General features: G+C 38.3%; 2 protein-coding genes across 5 annotated transcripts; both read left to right on the top strand.

Moving 5' to 3' along the window:
- Positions 1-403: 403 nt before the first annotated feature.
- Positions 404-3,848, top strand: LOC143209580 (fumarate hydratase, mitochondrial). 4 transcript variants are annotated; one of them, XM_076425407.1, is made up of 7 exons: positions 404-707; positions 1,641-1,775; positions 2,130-2,330; positions 2,407-2,689; positions 2,754-3,016; positions 3,087-3,476; positions 3,550-3,848. In XM_076425407.1, exons 1-7 carry the CDS (start codon positions 585-587, stop codon positions 3,676-3,678), a joined length of 1,524 nt encoding a protein of 507 aa, XP_076281522.1. In that variant the 5' UTR covers positions 404-584; the 3' UTR covers positions 3,679-3,848. The 4 variants fall into 4 exon arrangements, with proteins under 4 accessions (XP_076281522.1, XP_076281525.1, XP_076281524.1 ...); XM_076425410.1 differs by having other exon boundaries at positions 405-702; XM_076425409.1 differs by lacking the exon at positions 404-707 and adding an exon at positions 787-1,125.
- A 143-nt stretch (positions 3,849-3,991) lies between these two features.
- Arg (arginase) lies at positions 3,992-7,631 on the top strand. The gene is made up of 7 exons (XM_076425427.1): positions 3,992-4,181; positions 4,254-4,326; positions 4,445-4,650; positions 4,715-4,878; positions 4,949-5,064; positions 5,131-5,253; positions 5,959-7,631. The coding sequence occupies exons 1-7, from the start codon at positions 4,089-4,091 to the stop codon at positions 6,192-6,194; spliced, it is 1,011 nt and encodes a 336-aa protein (XP_076281542.1). The 5' UTR covers positions 3,992-4,088; the 3' UTR covers positions 6,195-7,631.
- Positions 7,632-19,480: the final 11,849 nt, after the last annotated feature.

Raw genomic sequence — 19,480 nt, 5'->3', positions numbered from 1 at the left:
ATCGTCTTGGACTTTAGTAGCTGTCTTTATTACAACATAGTTTTGCAATATTACTGAAATATCAATCGTAAAGCGAAACATTTACAGTCTGTTAATTCGAGAAAATGTCACAAAATGACATTGTGAAGGATTGTTAGAGTCAGATTAGTAAAATAAGATTGTTCTTCGTTTATCCAATTTCTTAGAATGTGCAAAACGAGAACTGTGAACAAATTTGATCCTATCAATTTTAACAAGGCGTCTATGCTGGCGTTCGTACGTATATTTGAATAGGCGTGAATATAAATTAATAAAAAAAGAGACCCAATCGCGTTTTCATGTTTTCGCGCGAGTGGTGTCGCTGTTCGGTTCGAAGACGCAACAATTTTGGCAGTTCGCTTTGCATTCGTAGGCTTCAATCTAACAACTGTATATTTCGTGTGTAATTTTCGAGTCCGAGCTGCACACCTAATCCATTCGATAATCGTCGGCAATCGTCGATTTGGGTTTGGGTCAGTTTGGGTTGGTTTGGGTTGATTTGATTATTTTTTAGTACCTATTACGAGGGGCTGTTGAAGAAAATAAACATTACGGATCAGTTTAGAATGACGTTGAATTTATTAAGATGTTCCGTCATTACTCGTGGGTTAAGGGAGCTTAAGGAATCGTCGGGATTTTTAACGTTACGGCTGTCACTGAGCACATCAGCGGTTTCCAAAGGCAGTAAGGTAGAAATATTCTATTTAAATAGTGTAGAATACATATTATCAATGAAAAAAGTCGACGATAACTTGACAAAATTACGTCGATAACGTTCTACTTGTTCACCGTTGTATTTACCTTCAAACTTTCGCTTTATTCACGACTTTTAAGGTGATCCTCAGGCCGGTTTTACATAATCGTTGAGGAGCCCGATCCGAAAATAGTTTTTAAAAGATATCCGCAAACAAATCATCTGTGTCACTCACGAATAATTTTCTTCGTTACATTCGAAATGTCATTCTACACTTCTCAATATACTAACAATTGAACACAGTTGACATTTAATCGTTAATCAGCCGCATAACAGAAATAGTATGGAAAGTATACTTATTCTAAATGGAATTAAAAACTTCTGAAACGACACTTTAACAAACAATCACAATGGTATGCACAATCTTTTTTTATTTTCCTTAAACATTTATGTAATGACGTCTCCTTTTTCTGTGAAAAAACAAACCAACTTTATGTACGTTCCGAGATATTTTCCCCGTTCGCGTGAAGGTTAGTTCTACGCGATCGTAAACACAAGAAAAAGTTATTTTGCAATTCTATTTACCACGATTGTGAACTGCATCCATTCATTTGTGTAACTCTACATAAATCGTTCCATTCAACTTTCGTTCGGATGCTTTGAAATATTCTAATCACTTAAACAGTGATTTGTGTATGTGCCTATACAAGTACCTTTCTTGTATACATGTTATCATGACTAAACTGGCTTCATTTGACTGACCTTCAATTTCCCCTGTCCAGACTGCTTTAATATCCGTTGTCAGATTACAGCTGCCTGGTTGTGGTTATATAATTTATACTTTCGCTATGGTGTATACATTATTTAATTAGTCTTTCCACTAATCTAATTTGTTGAATTTTAATCGGATTTTTGTTTTGTAATTCAGGATGGAAGCAAGGAATTTCGTATCGAGAAAGATACTTTCGGGGAGCTCAAGGTCCCAGCCGACAAATACTATGGAGCTCAGACTATGCGATCGGTCATGAACTTTCCCATTGGTGATACTTTCGAACGAATGCCCGTAAGATAATGCAATCAATTTATTCTGTTTCACAAGGAGACTACACTGTATTGTAAATATCTGCATTGTACATTATATTCCTAGTATTGAAAAATCCTAAGTAGATATCACGCAGGTTCCTTGTTGACATGTACTGCGCTGAGCAGATTTTGCTCGATTGTTCAGGCCTTTGTTCTATACTGCATTTTTTATAATACCTCATTCTTTTGGTGGAAATATATTCTGCAGTCTTAAACTTCTTAGAAAATATAGTTTTTTAGCGCATTAAAATACTATGTCTGTGTACTACCAGTGGTACACGTGGCACGGAACGTGTTAAATAAAATATTTTTTATTATATCACATGTTTTCTAGTATGGTGTCATTGTGGCGATGGGTATATTAAAAAAAGCAGCAGCGGAAGTGAATAAGGAACTTGGTATGGACGCGAAAATAGCAGATGCTATCAGCAAAGCTGCAGACGATGTTATTAGCGGCAAATTGTACAATGATCATTTCCCATTGGTAATTTGGCAAACAGGATCTGGTACACAAACCAATATGAATACCAACGAGGTACGTACTCATTCATATGTACTCTTTGAAAACTTTTTAAAAGAATAATCCTAAGTAATTCATCTTTTTCGTACAGGTAATCTCGAATCGTGCTATTGAACTACTTGGCGGTGAATTAGGATCGAAAAAACCTGTTCACCCAAATGATCATGTAAATAAATCTCAAAGTAGTAACGACACCTTTCCCACTGCCATGCACATAGCAGTTGCATTGGAGATTGATAAGGTACTTCTCCCTGGATTGCAATGTCTGTGTGAAGTTTTGCACGAAAAAGCTGAAGAATGGAAAAATATTATAAAGATTGGTAGGACTCATACTCAGGATGCTGTACCTTTAACTTTAGGACAAGAATTTTCAGGTACGTATTGAGGTCAGTAAATTGAATGATAAAATTGAAAATATAACATATTTACAATACTCAGGCTATGCAACACAAGTGGCAAATGGTATTAAAAGAATAGAAAACAGTCTTCCACGGTTGTATGAATTGGCACTTGGTGGTACTGCGGTGGGTACTGGACTGAATGCACCGAAAGGTTTTGCAGAGAAAGCAGCAAAGAAAATTGCACAACTTACTGGTTTACCATTTGTGACTGCTCCGAACAAGTTCGAAGCTCTAGCAGCACACGACAGTATTGTTGAAGTGTCTGGTGCAATTAACACAGTTGCAGTTTCGCTTATGAAGGTACATTCCGATAAAATTGATCTACAAGATATTATCGAGCAATACGAGTTTAAAACTTGATGTTTTACAGATAGCCAATGATATTCGGTTTCTGGGAAGTGGACCACGTTGTGGTTTGGGAGAACTGTCTCTCCCCGAAAATGAACCAGGAAGTTCAATCATGCCTGGCAAAGTAAATCCGACACAGTGTGAAGCGATGACGATGGTTTGTTGTCAAGTAATGGGTAATCATGTTACAACAACAATTGCTGGAAGCAACGGCCACTTTGAACTTAATGTATTTAAGCCAGTTATGGTTGCAAACACATTGAGATCTGCAAGACTTCTAGGCGATGCGGCCGCTACGTTTACAAAGAACTGCGTCGCTGGCATTAAACCAAACGAAGACAAGATTAGTAAACTTCTGAACGAAAGCTTGATGCTTGTCACTGCATTAAATCCGCATATCGGCTACGATAAGGTATTCATCTTGATTTCACGAAGTATTCTAGTATAATTCGTTCGTGTATAATAAAATGTATATTTTTCTTCAGTCTGCCGCGATTGCTAAACAAGCTCACAAAGAAAATTTGACGCTAAAAGAATCGGCACTGAAGAACGGTGTGACCGAAGAACAGTTTAAAGAATGGGTCAAACCCGAGAACATGATTGGTCCAAAATGAATGGTGCAATAGTGCAACACAAACTGTTAGAACTTTTTAAATGAGGTTTAATTGAAATTTTTTAATTAAGCTTTAGCTTTATTATACGATTCGTTCGACTTATTATTGTACATTTGAAATGTCCTTCGTATCTATTTATCGTATGGAATAAATAGTTGTATATTGAATAACTTATACCAATTTTACAAGTGATAAATATAGAAAATTTCTAAAAGTGAATGTTCCCTGAATTCTTGTACATTTTAAAAGTACATCCACGTTCGTATATATCGTTTATCGTTGTGGTACTTTTATATAGCCCAAATCTCGTAAGTTATCTGCATTACAACATTCGGGGTATAGGTCAATGACTAGAACCGTAGCATTATACTTCTTTGACCAGAAATTGAAACAACAGCGACAAAACCAATATGTTATGTCGAGTGCAACGCGTGGCTCTTAAATGTGGAGTTCGTTACTACGGCAAAGTTGGAATAATCGGTGTGCCGTTCGAAAAAGGACAGGTAATACAGTGCAAAAAATTTTAACGTTCTATTTTTAGAAAGTGGTTGTTACTTATCAAATTAATTGTACAGCGTAAAAAAGGTGTAGCGGACGGTCCTCAAGCGATTAGAACAGCTGGATTAATTCAAGAGTTAGAATCTTTAGGTATGTAATGATATTTGGTTCCCTCTATCGCCTAGTTGGAATCTTTAGTTAATTATATGATTTTACCGCGACAATTCTTAGTTCAAACACCTCCAATTAAATTCTACATTTAAACTAGGTTTGGACGTGAAAGATTATGGCAACGTTTTATACGAGACGAGAGACGTACAGGGTGTGAATAATATGTCACATTTGGGCGATGTTGCTGGCTGTACGAACTGTCTATCCGAAGAAGTGCAAAAGATTTTGAAAGACGATCGCCGAGTATTAACAATTGGAGGCGATCACAGTGTAGGGATTGGAACTATAGACGGTCACGTGAAGGTATAGTGTGTGGAAAACATAGTTTATTTTATGCAGAAATTAATGTTTTACTATATGTTCGAAGGTGAAGAATGATATAGGTGTAATATGGGTCGATGCTCACGCGGATCTCAATACTAATAAAACCAGTGAAAGTGGAAATGTTCACGGAATGCCTGTTGCATTATTGACTTCTGAATTATCAGATTATTGGCCGCATCTTCCGGGCATGGATTGGCAAATGCCTATGTAATTCTAATCAAAGTATTCGCTTGCTTATACACATTATGTGTACAATAAAAATATAATAATCTTTCAGGCTATCTATACGAAATGTAGCTTATATCGGATTGAGGTCTGTAGATCGCTACGAAAGATTAGTCATTGAAAAATTCGGCATTACCGCATTCGGCATGGAAGACGTTGAACGATATGGTAATATCTAAAAGATTGATGTGCAGGCTTGGAAAGATTGTTCGCTGATCTACATTCTCTGTTTAGGAATTCACGATGTTGTTAACATGGCAATAAAAAAGGTAGATCCGAGCGAATCAAAATCATTGCACGTTAGTTTCGATATTGATTCTCTCGATCCTCTGGAAGCGCCGAGTACAGGAACACCTGGTAAACCCCTTTTCTTTATTAACCCTTTCACTACCGTGAACGATGCTATGGACGAGATATCTCGTGTATCTTTATTACTGATATGAAGTGTTTTCTTTGTAAGTTAGACACAAGTAAATAATCGATTTTGAAGACATGTCATCGTTGGTCGAAAGTACTTAAAGATGATAAATATTAAATACTCCATATTTGACACAATTAAAGTATTTATTGTTTATTTTGTATGGAATGCTTGAAAGCATGGTGAAATGCATAATGTGACGGAATAATTTTCCAGAAATATCTGCTTTCCTTCCATTGGCCATTTCTTTTTTGCTAACTACACATTCTATTATTGGATGAGATTTTTTACTGTGGGTTATAGTTTTGTATATTAGATCTTCTATATCGATTACAATTATCCTCTGCATTCTTTATATCTTTAAGCTCCTTCCACCAACGATGACATGCCTTAAAAATCGATTACTTGCGACAAATTTTCAAATAAAACACTTCATATCCATAATAAAGATACACGAGATATTTTGTCCATAGCATTGAACGACGAAATCATGGTGCTGAAATATCTCGTCCATAGCATCGTATGTACGATAACATGGTGAGGAAATGTCTCGTCCATTGTAAATGAAAGGGTTAATTCGAATTAGTTTTGTCTAAATCTCTAATTTACTTTCTAAGAATATTTCATGAATCTTATAATTTTAGTGCGCGGAGGATTGTCGCTAAGAGAAGCTGTCCATCTAATGGAAGAATTGTACAGGACTGACAGATTAAATGCCGTCGATCTTGTAGAAGTAAATCCTCAAATCGGTAATCCACGCGACACGAACTTAACCGTCGAAGCTGCTCTACATATAATACAAGCTGCTTTTGGATACACGAGAAGAGGTCTCAAGGTTCCACAGGGAATTACAGACATGCCTTTACAAACATTTAGATAATAATTTAATTACATTTATTCGCATTATATTTAAAATTAGTCTACCGTGATTTCTCTTGTTTTTAGCCTATATACTATTATACTTTTGTACACCTTTACGCAGTACCATAAAAACATAACAGAGAAACAAAAAGCTACAATGTACTTCATTGTTCTAACTCTTCGTTCTTATAAAGCATATAAAGTCTATCAGGAATGTCAGAAAATTGAATTTCTAACTTTGAGATCTCAGGTAGAAAATCTGAAGTTAGCAGATGGACTTTGCAGTTTAATATGCCTCTGGTTCTGGATCCAGTCAGATTAATCGAGAAATTTCTAATATTGTCTTGATTATCATAAAATTTTATTCTTCCGTGTTTTATCGGCTCCCCTAAGTGTTGCACCACCTTTTCATTACTATTTAGGATTTCTTCTAACTTCCGATAAGTTTTTGTCTCTCGAACTTGCTGCTGAAATTTCCATGTAATCCAATATCCGGTACCTAAAACAGCCACAGCACCAAATCCTGCCATTGATGCTAAAGTTTGAAGCGAAGCCATCTGTGCAGGAGAAAAGAACACCGTTCATACTCTATGTTAGTTAGTATTAATTGCGGTTCTACTACCAGAGTTTCCAAGTACTCGGTATAATCATGCTAATTGAATTACATTATAATTTAATTCAGTAATAATTAAACAAACATCCGAGTATTTGGGCATATTCAGATACTCTCTGGTTTCAATTAATTTGGGATACTGGTACTCCAGTTTGAGTACCAGCTGATCCGAGCAATATTAAGAGTATTAGTATTAACACATTCAAACCAGACTATAGGTAAATGAATTTTCGGACTCTTCACATTTGTGTCTCAAAATAAATAGATAAAATGTTATAAATAATTCGCAGAGTATATAAATACATTTGCGATAAAAGAGAGTAAGTAAAATTTAAGATTTTAGAGTGAAAGTTTTAGGAATCGGACGCATTAATGTGTTCATGGAACAATATAAAGCTGCAAAAATATTATTTGTAAAATTATATATTTATATATAAATAGAAAGTATGACATTACGTGAAATCTAGGTTAGCTTTTACATAGAGAAATAGCACATGAATTCTTGGAATTACTGCTAAAAGAAAATGATGAAGATTATTTAACCGAATACAATGAATGCATACCTTTGTTTGGAAGTCAATTTATATTATAATCAATTCATAAATCAATGATATTTTTATTATTTTCACATGCTTCCTTCCTAACCTCGTTACATTGGTACTGCTCCCAGTGCAATCACTAAATATAGAGATTTTCAGGAATATCTATATTTACGTGTCTTGTGCAATACGAACAAACGCTAAAAATAAGATCGAAATTTATTATAGAATAAAGTTCAAATATAAAATATAACACAGTTGTGGTTAATAATAATGACATACATTGATTATCTGATCAGATTATGTCAGTATATTTTAGATAAATACCCCAGACAACCAGGGCTGCACCGGGCAGCAATGTCGCGTTTTGGATCCCTGCTGCCGCGAGGCTGCACGGAAAACGGTGGGGGATTTTGCCTCACCGTAAGAGGGCAACACAGTCGCGCCAATGTTTCGAATGCCGTACGCAGCGCCATACAGGCACGTACAGGCCTTGTACTAGGGAGCAGGGGGTCTCTCGTCCCGGTAAGGTGATACAGAGCTGGTCGCGCTGATGTGGATCTTCCACATTAAGATGTCGGTAAAGTAAATGACTATTGTACAAATGTGTAGCAGCAGCAGCAGCAGTCTTTCTTTTTACTGACAAAAATTAATATTTTTATTTAAATTACATACTACATACTATCAGGTCGTTCGGAAAGTAATTTTGTTTATCGTGTAGGGATGGCAATGCTTCCGTTTGTCATTACTAGACTGCGGATCTTTCTGCAAAATAAAAAATGTCAGCGTCGATTACAGGAAATAGAAACTAAATTGAATTGAATTATTTCTTCAGCAAAGGAGAAAACGAAATGACTTTCCGAACGAGCTAATACATTAACATATTACAAGGAGAGCTGCATAAAGTCTAAATAAAATCAATCTCATCACTTTCATACAAAGAAACATTTACCAGTTACTTTTAAGGTTCGGTAGGTGTAGAGTGTTGAAATTTATAATTTTCGGCTCGAGCGCGTTTCAAGCTACCCGAGTGCATCGGGCTGCCAAGGGGTTTCGAGCTGCCCGGGAGTGTCTCGATCTCGTCGGGCGGGTTCGGAAAGAATCGGACAAGTTCGGGCGAGCGAGTTTTCGCGCTACTCGAGATTCAATTCTGCGTTCGCACGAACTTGTCCGCTTCTGTCTGACGTCTGAACGCGCTCGACGAAGTCGAGCCACTCTCGGGCCACCGGGCCACCCGATGGTGTGTTACGGATAGACTGCGGATCTTTCTGCAAAATAAAAATTTACTATATCGATTGCAAGAAATAGAAATCAAATTGAATTGAATTGTTTCTTCAGCAAAGGAGAAAACGAAATGACTTTCCGAACGAGCTAATACATTAACATATTACAAGGAGAGCTGCATAAAGTCTAAATAAAATCAATCTCATCACTTTCATACAAAGAAACATTTACCAGTTACTTTTAAGGTTCGGTAGGTGTAGAGTGTTGAAATTTATAATTTTCGGCTCGAGCGCGTTTCAAGCTACCCGAGTGCATCGGGCTGCCAAGGGGTTTCGAGCTGCCCGGGAGTGTCTCGATCTCGTCGGGCGGGTTCGGAAAGAATCGGACAAGTTCGGGCGAGCGAGTTTTCGCGCTACTCGAGATTCAATTCTGCGTTCGCACGAACTTGTCCGCTTCTGTCTGACGTCTGAACGCGCTCGACGAAGTCGAGCCACTCTCGGGCCACCGGGCCACCCGATGGTGTGTTACGGATAGACTGCGGATCTTTCTGCAAAATAAAAATTTACTATATCGATTGCAAGAAATAGAAATCAAATTGAATTGAATTGTTTCTTCAGCAAAGGAGAAAACGAAATGACTTTCCGAACGAGCTAATACATTAACATATTACAAGGAGAGCTGCATAAAGTCTAAATAAAATCAATCTCATCACTTTCATACAAAGAAACATTTACCAGTTACTTTTAAGGTTCGGTAGGTGTAGAGTGTTGAAATTTATAATTTTCGGCTCGAGCGCGTTTCAAGCTACCCGAGTGCATCGGGCTGCCAAGGGGTTTCGAGCTGCCCGGGAGTGTCTCGATCTCGTCGGGCGGGTTCGGAAAGAATCGGACAAGTTCGGGCGAGCGAGTTTTCGCGCTACTCGAGATTCAATTCTGCGTTCGCACGAACTTGTCCGCTTCTGTCTGACGTCTGAACGCGCTCGACGAAGTCGAGCCACTCTCGGGCCACCGGGCCACCTGATAGTGTGTCACGGATAGACTGCGGATCTTTATGCAAAATAAAAAATGTCAGCGTCGATTACAGGAAATAGAAACTAAATTGAATGTCATCTCTTCCCTTAATGATTTTAATAGAGGAGAAATCATATATTGACATCTTCAATTTAAAAAATTTTCCAACAACTATCAATTTCATCTACTCAAGTTTGCTATAAATGCATAAAGATCCGCAGTCTATTCGTGACATATCAAGCGGCCCGAGAGTGGCTCGACTTCGTCGAGTGATTTGAAAATTACAGTCAAAACGTGTTGGTCGAGGAAGTGTCGACTTCCAGCTCAATAGTAATGACCTGTCATAAATCTCCCTGTAGAGAACAGCCCCGGGAACGGCACTGAAAGAAATCGAGTCTACCGGGTTGGGTCTGCCTGGGTCTGCCTAGCCCGACCCCAGCCGCGCGCCCGTGGTCTGCCTAGCCCGACCCCAGCCGCGCGCCCGTAGTCTCAATGTGTTGACTTCGATGGCGCACGCTGCGTAGTATGTGTGACCGCTGTAATAAGTATTTCAATACAGCCGAAAATGCGTGTGAAACGAGTCCTGCCTCCTCCACTCTGATCCAATCGTCCGCGCATTCGCACCTAGACACGTCACCGTAATCCTGCCTGGGAACCTTCTTCTCAGGCTTACACCAAGTACAATGTCACCAGTTCGAATCCATGCGTGTTGGCGTCTTGCCGCCATCCCCTACAATTGCGTAGTATGTAGTGGGCGGTAACGGTATCGTATCCTAACCCACTGCTGTTCCGCTATCGCTCGTACTTACGAGGCAGTGTATTGGATCACTTGTTGGACATAGACAAATCTAAAATGTTTTTTCACTACGTGAATGAAATATGTAATTTCAGGACCGACGCTGTCGATCCTTACGTCAGAAAATGTCTGTTCCAGGGTTGTTACCTTTCACTTAAAAAGGCATCGTTGGTCAAGACTGGTTGCTAATATTATTCTCGAGGTGTAAATGGGGTTATTTAGTCGTATACAGCGTCCGTTGCCAGCTCCTTGTGACGCCAATTTTTATATCTCCATTTCTTTTGAAGGGCTCATTTTACAGTGGAAACTCCAAGGAATATAAACATATTTTGTTCAAAATTTAAATCACTGACGCACGTGGTCTGGATTGGAAAATCGTGTGCCATTTTGTTATAACTTTTGAACCAGTAGAGATACTGCAATGAAATTTTCACTAAAAATATTTAAAAAATAGTCATTTTTAACTATAGGTAATTAAATATTTTTTGCATTTTTTAAACAATAATTTTTTATAAATTTTCATTGATATTTTTGATTTAAAAAAAAATTTTTGGAATATAATCGTACATACTATTTTTTACTTTCTAAATATGTATTTTTTATATTTATGTTTCACACATGTGTAACGTTTTATGGAATACGTAAAATATAAATTTGAGAAGTCTTGTTGCAATCAACATACACAAAAAAAATTACCGTAAAGGTAAAAACGCATTACAAGCGTGTCAAAGATATTTTTTATAATAATTTATAATGATTAAAAAACGAAACGAGCCTACTACCTTATATCTTTATTTTACTAGAGGTGAGCGAAATATCAGAACGAAACAGAATTGAAAAACTTCTATTATATTTTAATACTAAAGAATTACCTCGGATGCAATATTTAACACTAAAATCTTACATTTTTCGCTATGTGAAGTCATCTGATAATAATTTGTACCAACAATATACCTCGCAAACATTCTATTACCAACTTTAATGGCTTTAAACAATAATAATTTGAGCGGGCGGAGAGGGGCGGAATTAATTTTTTCATGATTATTTAGAAGGAAGGTGTACTAAAAATATTCCAATTAATTAGAAAGCTAAACTCGGCTAAACTTTAAAGATATACCATCTTAAATGGAAAGGACTTCACAAATTTTTCTTACGGCATTGAGCATTATTATATAAATAGAGTATTTACGTTAATAAATAATAGAAAGATATGATTTTTATCACAAAAGTCTGCTCTTCAATATAAAAAAAAAAGCGAGAGATAATATTAAATAGGAACGTCAGGGCACCGCATCACAGAGAAGCAATTTTTCTCGTGAAAAATCCTCCTCTTAAAATGTCCTATTTTCAATGTTTATTGCAACTATTATATTTATTAAATTGTACTATTTTCTTCATTTCCGAGGTCTGTGAACATTTGGGAAGCAATGTTTATAGATATCGATACGAGAAAGTTCGTTTTTGGGCAGAAAGGCACACGATTTTCCAATCCAGACCACTGTGTGACGGCTCATCGAAAAAGACGTAAAAAACGAATTAGTTTAAATTTTTCGACTCCATACAGTTGATGGTCGAGGTTAAAAAAATAATTTTGCAATAGCCCAATCCTTTCCTAATAAAACCACCAAAAAAAAGTGTAGCTCAATCGGATTTCAACGAAAATATGATTTCATGATGTTTCGTTGACAAAAAATTCGATTTTTTGGAAAATCCTGAGGTGGTAGACAAATTCTGAGACCAGATTTGAAATAAGCGTGGAAGAATGTACGGGAAATGATGTACAGCATGTTGCAAAAAAGTTTTATTGAAATTGTGCAGGTTTAACGAATTTTGTCAAGGTTAAAAAACGTTCGTACCATCATTTCCCTACTTTCCGCATATTCTGCAAAGTTAGAGCTTTAATTTAAAAAAAAATTCATCGTTCTATCTCTTTTCTATCGAAAGTTATTCGACTTTAACACAGAAACTTGCGGCGACCCGTGCAGCGACCCTTGCAGCGACCCTTGCAGCGACCCAATAGCTGCACGGGTCGCTGCAAGGGTCGCCGCCTGGATCGCGACGGAATGGCCAAAAAAGGTGTGTCACAGCTCTGACCGACCAGTCCTGAACCGCTAGAGGACTCATCAGTAAGGCGGGCCCTGCCCGAGACGCTGCGATATCGGAAGGTGGTTTAAGACTGTATATATAGAGATCGGTGACGGATCAGGTAGCAGCGAGAAAGGTCTTTCTTTGACTATCTGTCCATCTTGTGGCAAATGTAGGAAATTAGCTGCCACAAAAGAGAGAGAGAGTTATTATTGTCCGCTTCTGTCCGAACGCGCCCGACGAGGTCGACCACGTTCGGGCCACCCGCCCGATGTGTTACGGATAGACAGCGGGTCTTTATGCAAAATAAAAAACGTCAGCGTTGATTACAAGAAATAGAAACTCAAAAGAATGTCATCCCTTTCCTTAATGATTTTAATAACGGAGAAATCATATATTGACATTTTCAATTTTAAAAATTTTCCAACAACTATCAATTTCATCTGCTCAATTTTGCTATAAATGCATACAGATCCCAAGTCTATCCGTTACACATCGGGCGGCTCGAGAGCGGCTCGACATCGGCGAGTGATTTGAGGAGTTGGTGACAGATGGATAGACCGTATGGCCATTAACTTCATCAATCGATTGAATCAATTCGATCAAATTTGTTGCCGGTCAAATCTGGAGTCGGTGAAATGTCGGCGAAAACCGTGTGCGCCGTCCGGCGCAATGTTCGTCGAAATGTCATAACATCTCCAAAAATTCAAGTCTTTTAGTCTCGAATCTAATGTCGTTAATGCTTCGTACAGAGCTGAACATTTCGCTTTGAAACTTTAATTCACTGTGTGAAATCAGGGACTTAATCTCGGTAAAATATATATACATACCGAACAATACCGGTAACGGTACTATGCCAAGTGGCTGAAATAACACCGAAACCGTTAATATACTTTTTCGAGCAAAAGCTCTTGAAAAACGAAGTTTGGGCTTTTGTTGTGCCATGGCCGAACTGCAATGTGCCACCAGCCGTACCCTTAGGAGTTAATAGCCGTAATAACCATAAAGACATTAAAGACCAAATCGGTCTAACCAGATTCCTTGGGGTTACCGTGCGCTCGCTACCCCCGCCATATAAAAGATTCTGTAGACTTTTTCAAATACAGTGATATCTAATATTAATACAGTATGATTGTTTAAACATGTTTAAACAACGGTTTTGGAAACAGCGGGACAAACGATTTTTTCGAATCCATATTTATTAAGCTTAAGATTTTTAAAACTAAGAAAATGAAAAAACACTATCCGACTACCCGAAATGTCATCGAAAACGGTCAACACATAAACCAGATATACATAGTAGGCATTGAAAGATGTAAAGAAAAGAATCTTTGAATTTTTCTGCTCACGATTGATCTAAATCGCAGTTTCTTATAATTTTTAATTTTTAATTGTTTTCGAGTATCCATATTTCCATGCGAAATAGAACTACTGTTTCGGATTTTGTTCAAATTTGGATATGTTGCAGTCTTTAGTGAAATATGAGAAAACGTATCTCAAACAATTCCTTGAAGTCTTGAAAATTGTTGGTTTTACGGACGTGTAATATGAGGTGTCACAAGTTTTTCCTTAAATTATAACGGCCAAACTAACTGTTTACCACGACACGAGCACTTCGTTTAAAATCAGGTATGAAGGGTTGGATCAGTCCGGTAGTGGAGAAAGTGTAAGTGGGTGAATTAAAACCACTGGTTTAAACAGGGAAGCCGGGTTTCTGCGACTTCAAGATCACTTTTAATAATAATTTTAAACACGCGGTACAAATAACTGACAATTGAGATGTCGTTTCGGAGGAACGACTCACGGTTCTCGTTTCGGAGGAACAGAGATCTCTCTCAGTCATCAATCTCGACTGTTGCGGATCGGGGTCCTCGCGTAATACGCGGGCATCCCCACCATACTCTCATACTGGGGAGCTCGTTAGAAATCGTTCAAATTGAACGCGAACGGTAAAGACAATAACACGGGACGAGACGGTAGCACAATGCTTTGAACGTATTTACAATCGCGTGTCAAACACTAACAAAACGATGAAAATTAGTTTTTGGTGCTCATATACAGGGTGCTCGACATAATAAAAAGAGACACCTAGCACATATTTTTAAATTTCTTATATTTAAAGGTGGAAAGTGTACACTCCGTTATGAATAAAACCACTAGAAACGGTCCTAATTCCGTCGAGTTTAGGCTTTTCTTAATCGGCAGAACGCCACGAATTGGCTCGTGTGACTTTCGTGAGGGCAGCACGGAAAATAATTAAGTTCAGCATTCGCTCCTTAGCGGTTTCATGCCGAGCTACCTGGCTGGCCGGGGGATTGTCGGGCCGTGTTTATTGCACTACTATTGTGTTCTGGGCTCAGGCCTCAGTGCTCGACCCTCGGGCGTCGGTCGTGTTCATTGTAGCCTCGAGTTGGCCGAAAGTATTCATGGATTTATTCATTTTCGAGAAAATAGAATAAAAATAAAATCACTAACCAGTGTTGTGCAAAAAGTCAATCGACGATTGACGACTAAATTTCTACTTCAATCGTTAATCGCGATTAACAATTAATATCCTCGTTTAGTCGTTAATTGTGGTTAACGAATAAATACCGATTGATCGTTATATTTGCGGATAAGATTAAATACTTATTAATCGTTAATTGAGGATAACGATTAAATTTCTACTTTAGTCGTTAATCGCGACTAACGATTATCAATCGTCAATCGGATGACCGATTAAATGCCCAACTCATCTGTCACCAACTCCTCAAATCACTCGCCGATGTCGAGCCGCTCTCGAGCCGCCCGATGTGTAACGGATAGACTTGGGATCTGTATGCATTTATAGCAAAATTGAGCAGATGAAATTGATAGTTGTTGGAAAATTTTTAAAATTGAAAATGTCAATATATGATTTCTCCGTTATTAAAATCATTAAGGAAAGGGATGACATTCTTTTGAGTTTCTATTTCTTGTAATCAACGCTGACGTTTTTTATTTTGCATAAAGACCCGCTGTCTATCCGTAACACATCGGGCGGGTGGCCCGAACGTGGTCGACCTCGTCGGGCGCGTTCGGACAGAAGCGGACAATAATAACTCTCTCTCTCTTTTGTGGCAGCTAATTTCCTACATTTGCCACAAGATGGACAGATAGTCAAAGAAAGACCTTTCTCGCTGCTACCTGATCCGTCACCGATCTCTATATATACAGTCTTAAACCACCTTCCGATATCGCAGCGTCTCGGGCAGGGCCCGCCTTACTGATGAGTCCTCTAGCGGTTCAGGACTGGTCGGTCAGAGCTGTGACACACCTTTTTTGGCCATTCCGTCGCGATCCAGGCGGCGACCCTTGCAGCGACCCGTGCAGCTATTGGGTCGCTGCAAGGGTCGCTGCAAGGGTCGCTGCACGGGTCGCCGCAAGTTTCTGTGTTAAAGTCGAATAACTTTCGATAGAAAAGAGATAGAACGATGAATTTTTTTTTAAATTAAAGCTCTAACTTTGCAGAATATGCGGAAAGTAGGGAAATGATGGTACGAACGTTTTTTAACCTTGACAAAATTCGTTAAACCTGCACAATTTCAATAAAACTTTTTTGCAACATGCTGTACATCATTTCCCGTACATTCTTCCACGCTTATTTCAAATCTGGTCTCAGAATTTGTCTACCACCTCAGGATTTTCCAAAAAATCGAATTTTTTGTCAACGAAACATCATGAAATCATATTTTCGTTGAAATCCGATTGAGCTACACTTTTTTTTGGTGGTTTTATTAGGAAAGGATTGGGCTATTGCAAAATTATTTTTTTAACCTCGACCATCAACTGTATGGAGTCGAAAAATTTAAACTAATTCGTTTTTTACGTCTTTTTCGATGAGCCGTCACACAGTGGTCTGGATTGGAAAATCGTGTGCCTTTCTGCCCAAAAACGAACTTTCTCGTATCGATATCTATAAACATTGCTTCCCAAATGTTCACAGACCTCGGAAATGAAGAAAATAGTACAATTTAATAAATATAATAGTTGCAATAAACATTGAAAATAGGACATTTTAAGAGGAGGATTTTTCACGAGAAAAATTGCTTCTCTGTGATGCGGTGCCCTGACGTTCCTATTTAATATTATCTCTCGCTTTTTTTTTTATATTGAAGAGCAGACTTTTGTGATAAAAATCATATCTTTCTATTATTTATTAACGTAAATACTCTATTTATATAATAATGCTCAATGCCGTAAGAAAAATTTGTGAAGTCCTTTCCATTTAAGATGGTATATCTTTAAAGTTTAGCCGAGTTTAGCTTTCTAATTAATTGGAATATTTTTAGTACACCTTCCTTCTAAATAATCATGAAAAAATTAATTCCGCCCCTCTCCGCCCGCTCAAATTATTATTGTTTAAAGCCATTAAAGTTGGTAATAGAATGTTTGCGAGGTATATTGTTGGTACAAATTATTATCAGATGACTTCACATAGCGAAAAATGTAAGATTTTAGTGTTAAATATTGCATCCGAGGTAATTCTTTAGTATTAAAATATAATAGAAGTTTTTCAATTCTGTTTCGTTCTGATATTTCGCTCACCTCTAGTAAAATAAAGATATAAGGTAGTAGGCTCGTTTCGTTTTTTAATCATTATAAATTATTATAAAAAATATCTTTGACACGCTTGTAATGCGTTTTTACCTTTACGGTAATTTTTTTTGTGTATGTTGATTGCAACAAGACTTCTCAAATTTATATTTTACGTATTCCATAAAACGTTACACATGTGTGAAACATAAATATAAAAAATACATATTTAGAAAGTAAAAAATAGTATGTACGATTATATTCCAAAAATTTTTTTTTAAATCAAAAATATCAATGAAAATTTATAAAAAATTATTGTTTAAAAAATGCAAAAAATATTTAATTACCTATAGTTAAAAATGACTATTTTTTAAATATTTTTAGTGAAAATTTCATTGCAGTATCTCTACTGGTTCAAAAGTTATAACAAAATGGCACACGATTTTCCAATCCAGACCACGTGCGTCAGTGATTTAAATTTTGAACAAAATATGTTTATATTCCTTGGAGTTTCCACTGTAAAATGAGCCCTTCAAAAGAAATGGAGATATAAAAATTGGCGTCACAAGGAGCTGGCAACGGACGCTGTATACGACTAAATAACCCCATTTACACCTCGAGAATAATATTAGCAACCAGTCTTGACCAACGATGCCTTTTTAAGTGAAAGGTAACAACCCTGGAACAGACATTTTCTGACGTAAGGATCGACAGCGTCGGTCCTGAAATTACATATTTCATTCACGTAGTGAAAAAACATTTTAGATTTGTCTATGTCCAACAAGTGATCCAATACACTGCCTCGTAAGTACGAGCGATAGCGGAACAGCAGTGGGTTAGGATACGATACCGTTACCGCCCACTACATACTACGCAATTGTAGGGGATGGCGGCAAGACGCCAACACGCATGGATTCGAACTGGTGACATTGTACTTGGTGTAAGCCTGAGAAGAAGGTTCCCAGGCAGGATTACGGTGACGTGTCTAGGTGCGAATGCGCGGACGATTGGATCAGAGTGGAGGAGGCAGGACTCGTTTCACACGCATTTTCGGCTGTATTGAAATACTTATTACAGCGGTCACACATACTACGCAGCGTGCGCCATCGAAGTCAACACATTGAGACTACGGGCGCGCGGCTGGGGTCGGGCTAGGCAGACCACGGGCGCGCGGCTGGGGTCGGGCTAGGCAGACCCAGGCAGACCCAACCCGGTAGACTCGATTTCTTTCAGTGCCGTTCCCGGGGCTGTTCTCTACAGGGAGATTTATGACAGGTCATTACTATTGAGCTGGAAGTCGACACTTCCTCGACCAACACGTTTTGACTGTAATTTTCAAATCACTCGACGAAGTCGAGCCACTCTCGGGCCGCTTGATATGTCACGAATAGACTGCGGATCTTTATGCATTTATAGCAAACTTGAGTAGATGAAATTGATAGTTGTTGGAAAATTTTTTAAATTGAAGATGTCAATATATGATTTCTCCTCTATTAAAATCATTAAGGGAAGAGATGACATTCAATTTAGTTTCTATTTCCTGTAATCGACGCTGACATTTTTTATTTTGCATAAAGATCCGCAGTCTATCCGTGACACACTATCAGGTGGCCCGGTGGCCCGAGAGTGGCTCGACTTCGTCGAGCGCGTTCAGACGTCAGACAGAAGCGGACAAGTTCGTGCGAACGCAGAATTGAATCTCGAGTAGCGCGAAAACTCGCTCGCCCGAACTTGTCCGATTCTTTCCGAACCCGCCCGACGAGATCGAGACACTCCCGGGCAGCTCGAAACCCCTTGGCAGCCCGATGCACTCGGGTAGCTTGAAACGCGCTCGAGCCGAAAATTATAAATTTCAACACTCTACACCTACCGAACCTTAAAAGTAACTGGTAAATGTTTCTTTGTATGAAAGTGATGAGATTGATTTTATTTAGACTTTATGCAGCTCTCCTTGTAATATGTTAATGTATTAGCTCGTTCGGAAAGTCATTTCGTTTTCTCCTTTGCTGAAGAAACAATTCAATTCAATTTGATTTCTATTTCTTGCAATCGATATAGTAAATTTTTATTTTGCAGAAAGATCCGCAGTCTATCCGTAACACACCATCGGGTGGCCCGGTGGCCCGAGAGTGGCTCGACTTCGTCGAGCGCGTTCAGACGTCAGACAGAAGCGGACAAGTTCGTGCGAACGCAGAATTGAATCTCGAGTAGCGCGAAAACTCGCTCGCCCGAACTTGTCCGATTCTTTCCGAACCCGCCCGACGAGATCGAGACACTCCCGGGCAGCTCGAAACCCCTTGGCAGCCCGATGCACTCGGGTAGCTTGAAACGCGCTCGAGCCGAAAATTATAAATTTCAACACTCTACACCTACCGAACCTTAAAAGTAACTGGTAAATGTTTCTTTGTATGAAAGTGATGAGATTGATTTTATTTAGACTTTATGCAGCTCTCCTTGTAATATGTTATAATGTATTGGCTCGTT

The sequence above is a fragment of the Lasioglossum baleicum genome, chromosome 6 (assembly GCF_051020765.1).
Source record: "Lasioglossum baleicum chromosome 6, iyLasBale1, whole genome shotgun sequence".
NCBI classification, from domain to species: Eukaryota; Metazoa; Arthropoda; class Insecta; order Hymenoptera; family Halictidae; genus Lasioglossum; species Lasioglossum baleicum.
Note: the sequence above shows the minus strand (reverse complement) of the source record. Positions and strands in the feature narration are given on the sequence as shown.

What these genes read in the sequence shown, in the direction of transcription:
- LOC143209580 (XM_076425407.1), top strand. Translation starts at nt 585, where the DNA reads ATGACGTTGAATTTATTAAGATGTTCCGTCATTACTCGTGGGTTAAGG. An exon ending in CGGTTTCCAAAGGCAGTAAG is followed by an intron (nt 708 to 1,640) that starts GTAGAAATATTC and finishes TTTGTAATTCAG; the next exon opens with GATGGAAGCAAGGAATTTCG. An exon ending in TTTAGGACAAGAATTTTCAG is followed by an intron (nt 2,690 to 2,753) that starts GTACGTATTGAG and finishes TACAATACTCAG; the next exon opens with GCTATGCAACACAAGTGGCA.
- Arg (XM_076425427.1), top strand. Translation starts at nt 4,089, where the DNA reads ATGTTATGTCGAGTGCAACGCGTGGCTCTTAAATGTGGAGTTCGTTAC. An exon ending in TCAAGAGTTAGAATCTTTAG is followed by an intron (nt 4,327 to 4,444) that starts GTATGTAATGAT and finishes CATTTAAACTAG; the next exon opens with GTTTGGACGTGAAAGATTAT. An exon ending in ATGGATTGGCAAATGCCTAT is followed by an intron (nt 4,879 to 4,948) that starts GTAATTCTAATC and finishes ATAATCTTTCAG; the next exon opens with GCTATCTATACGAAATGTAG.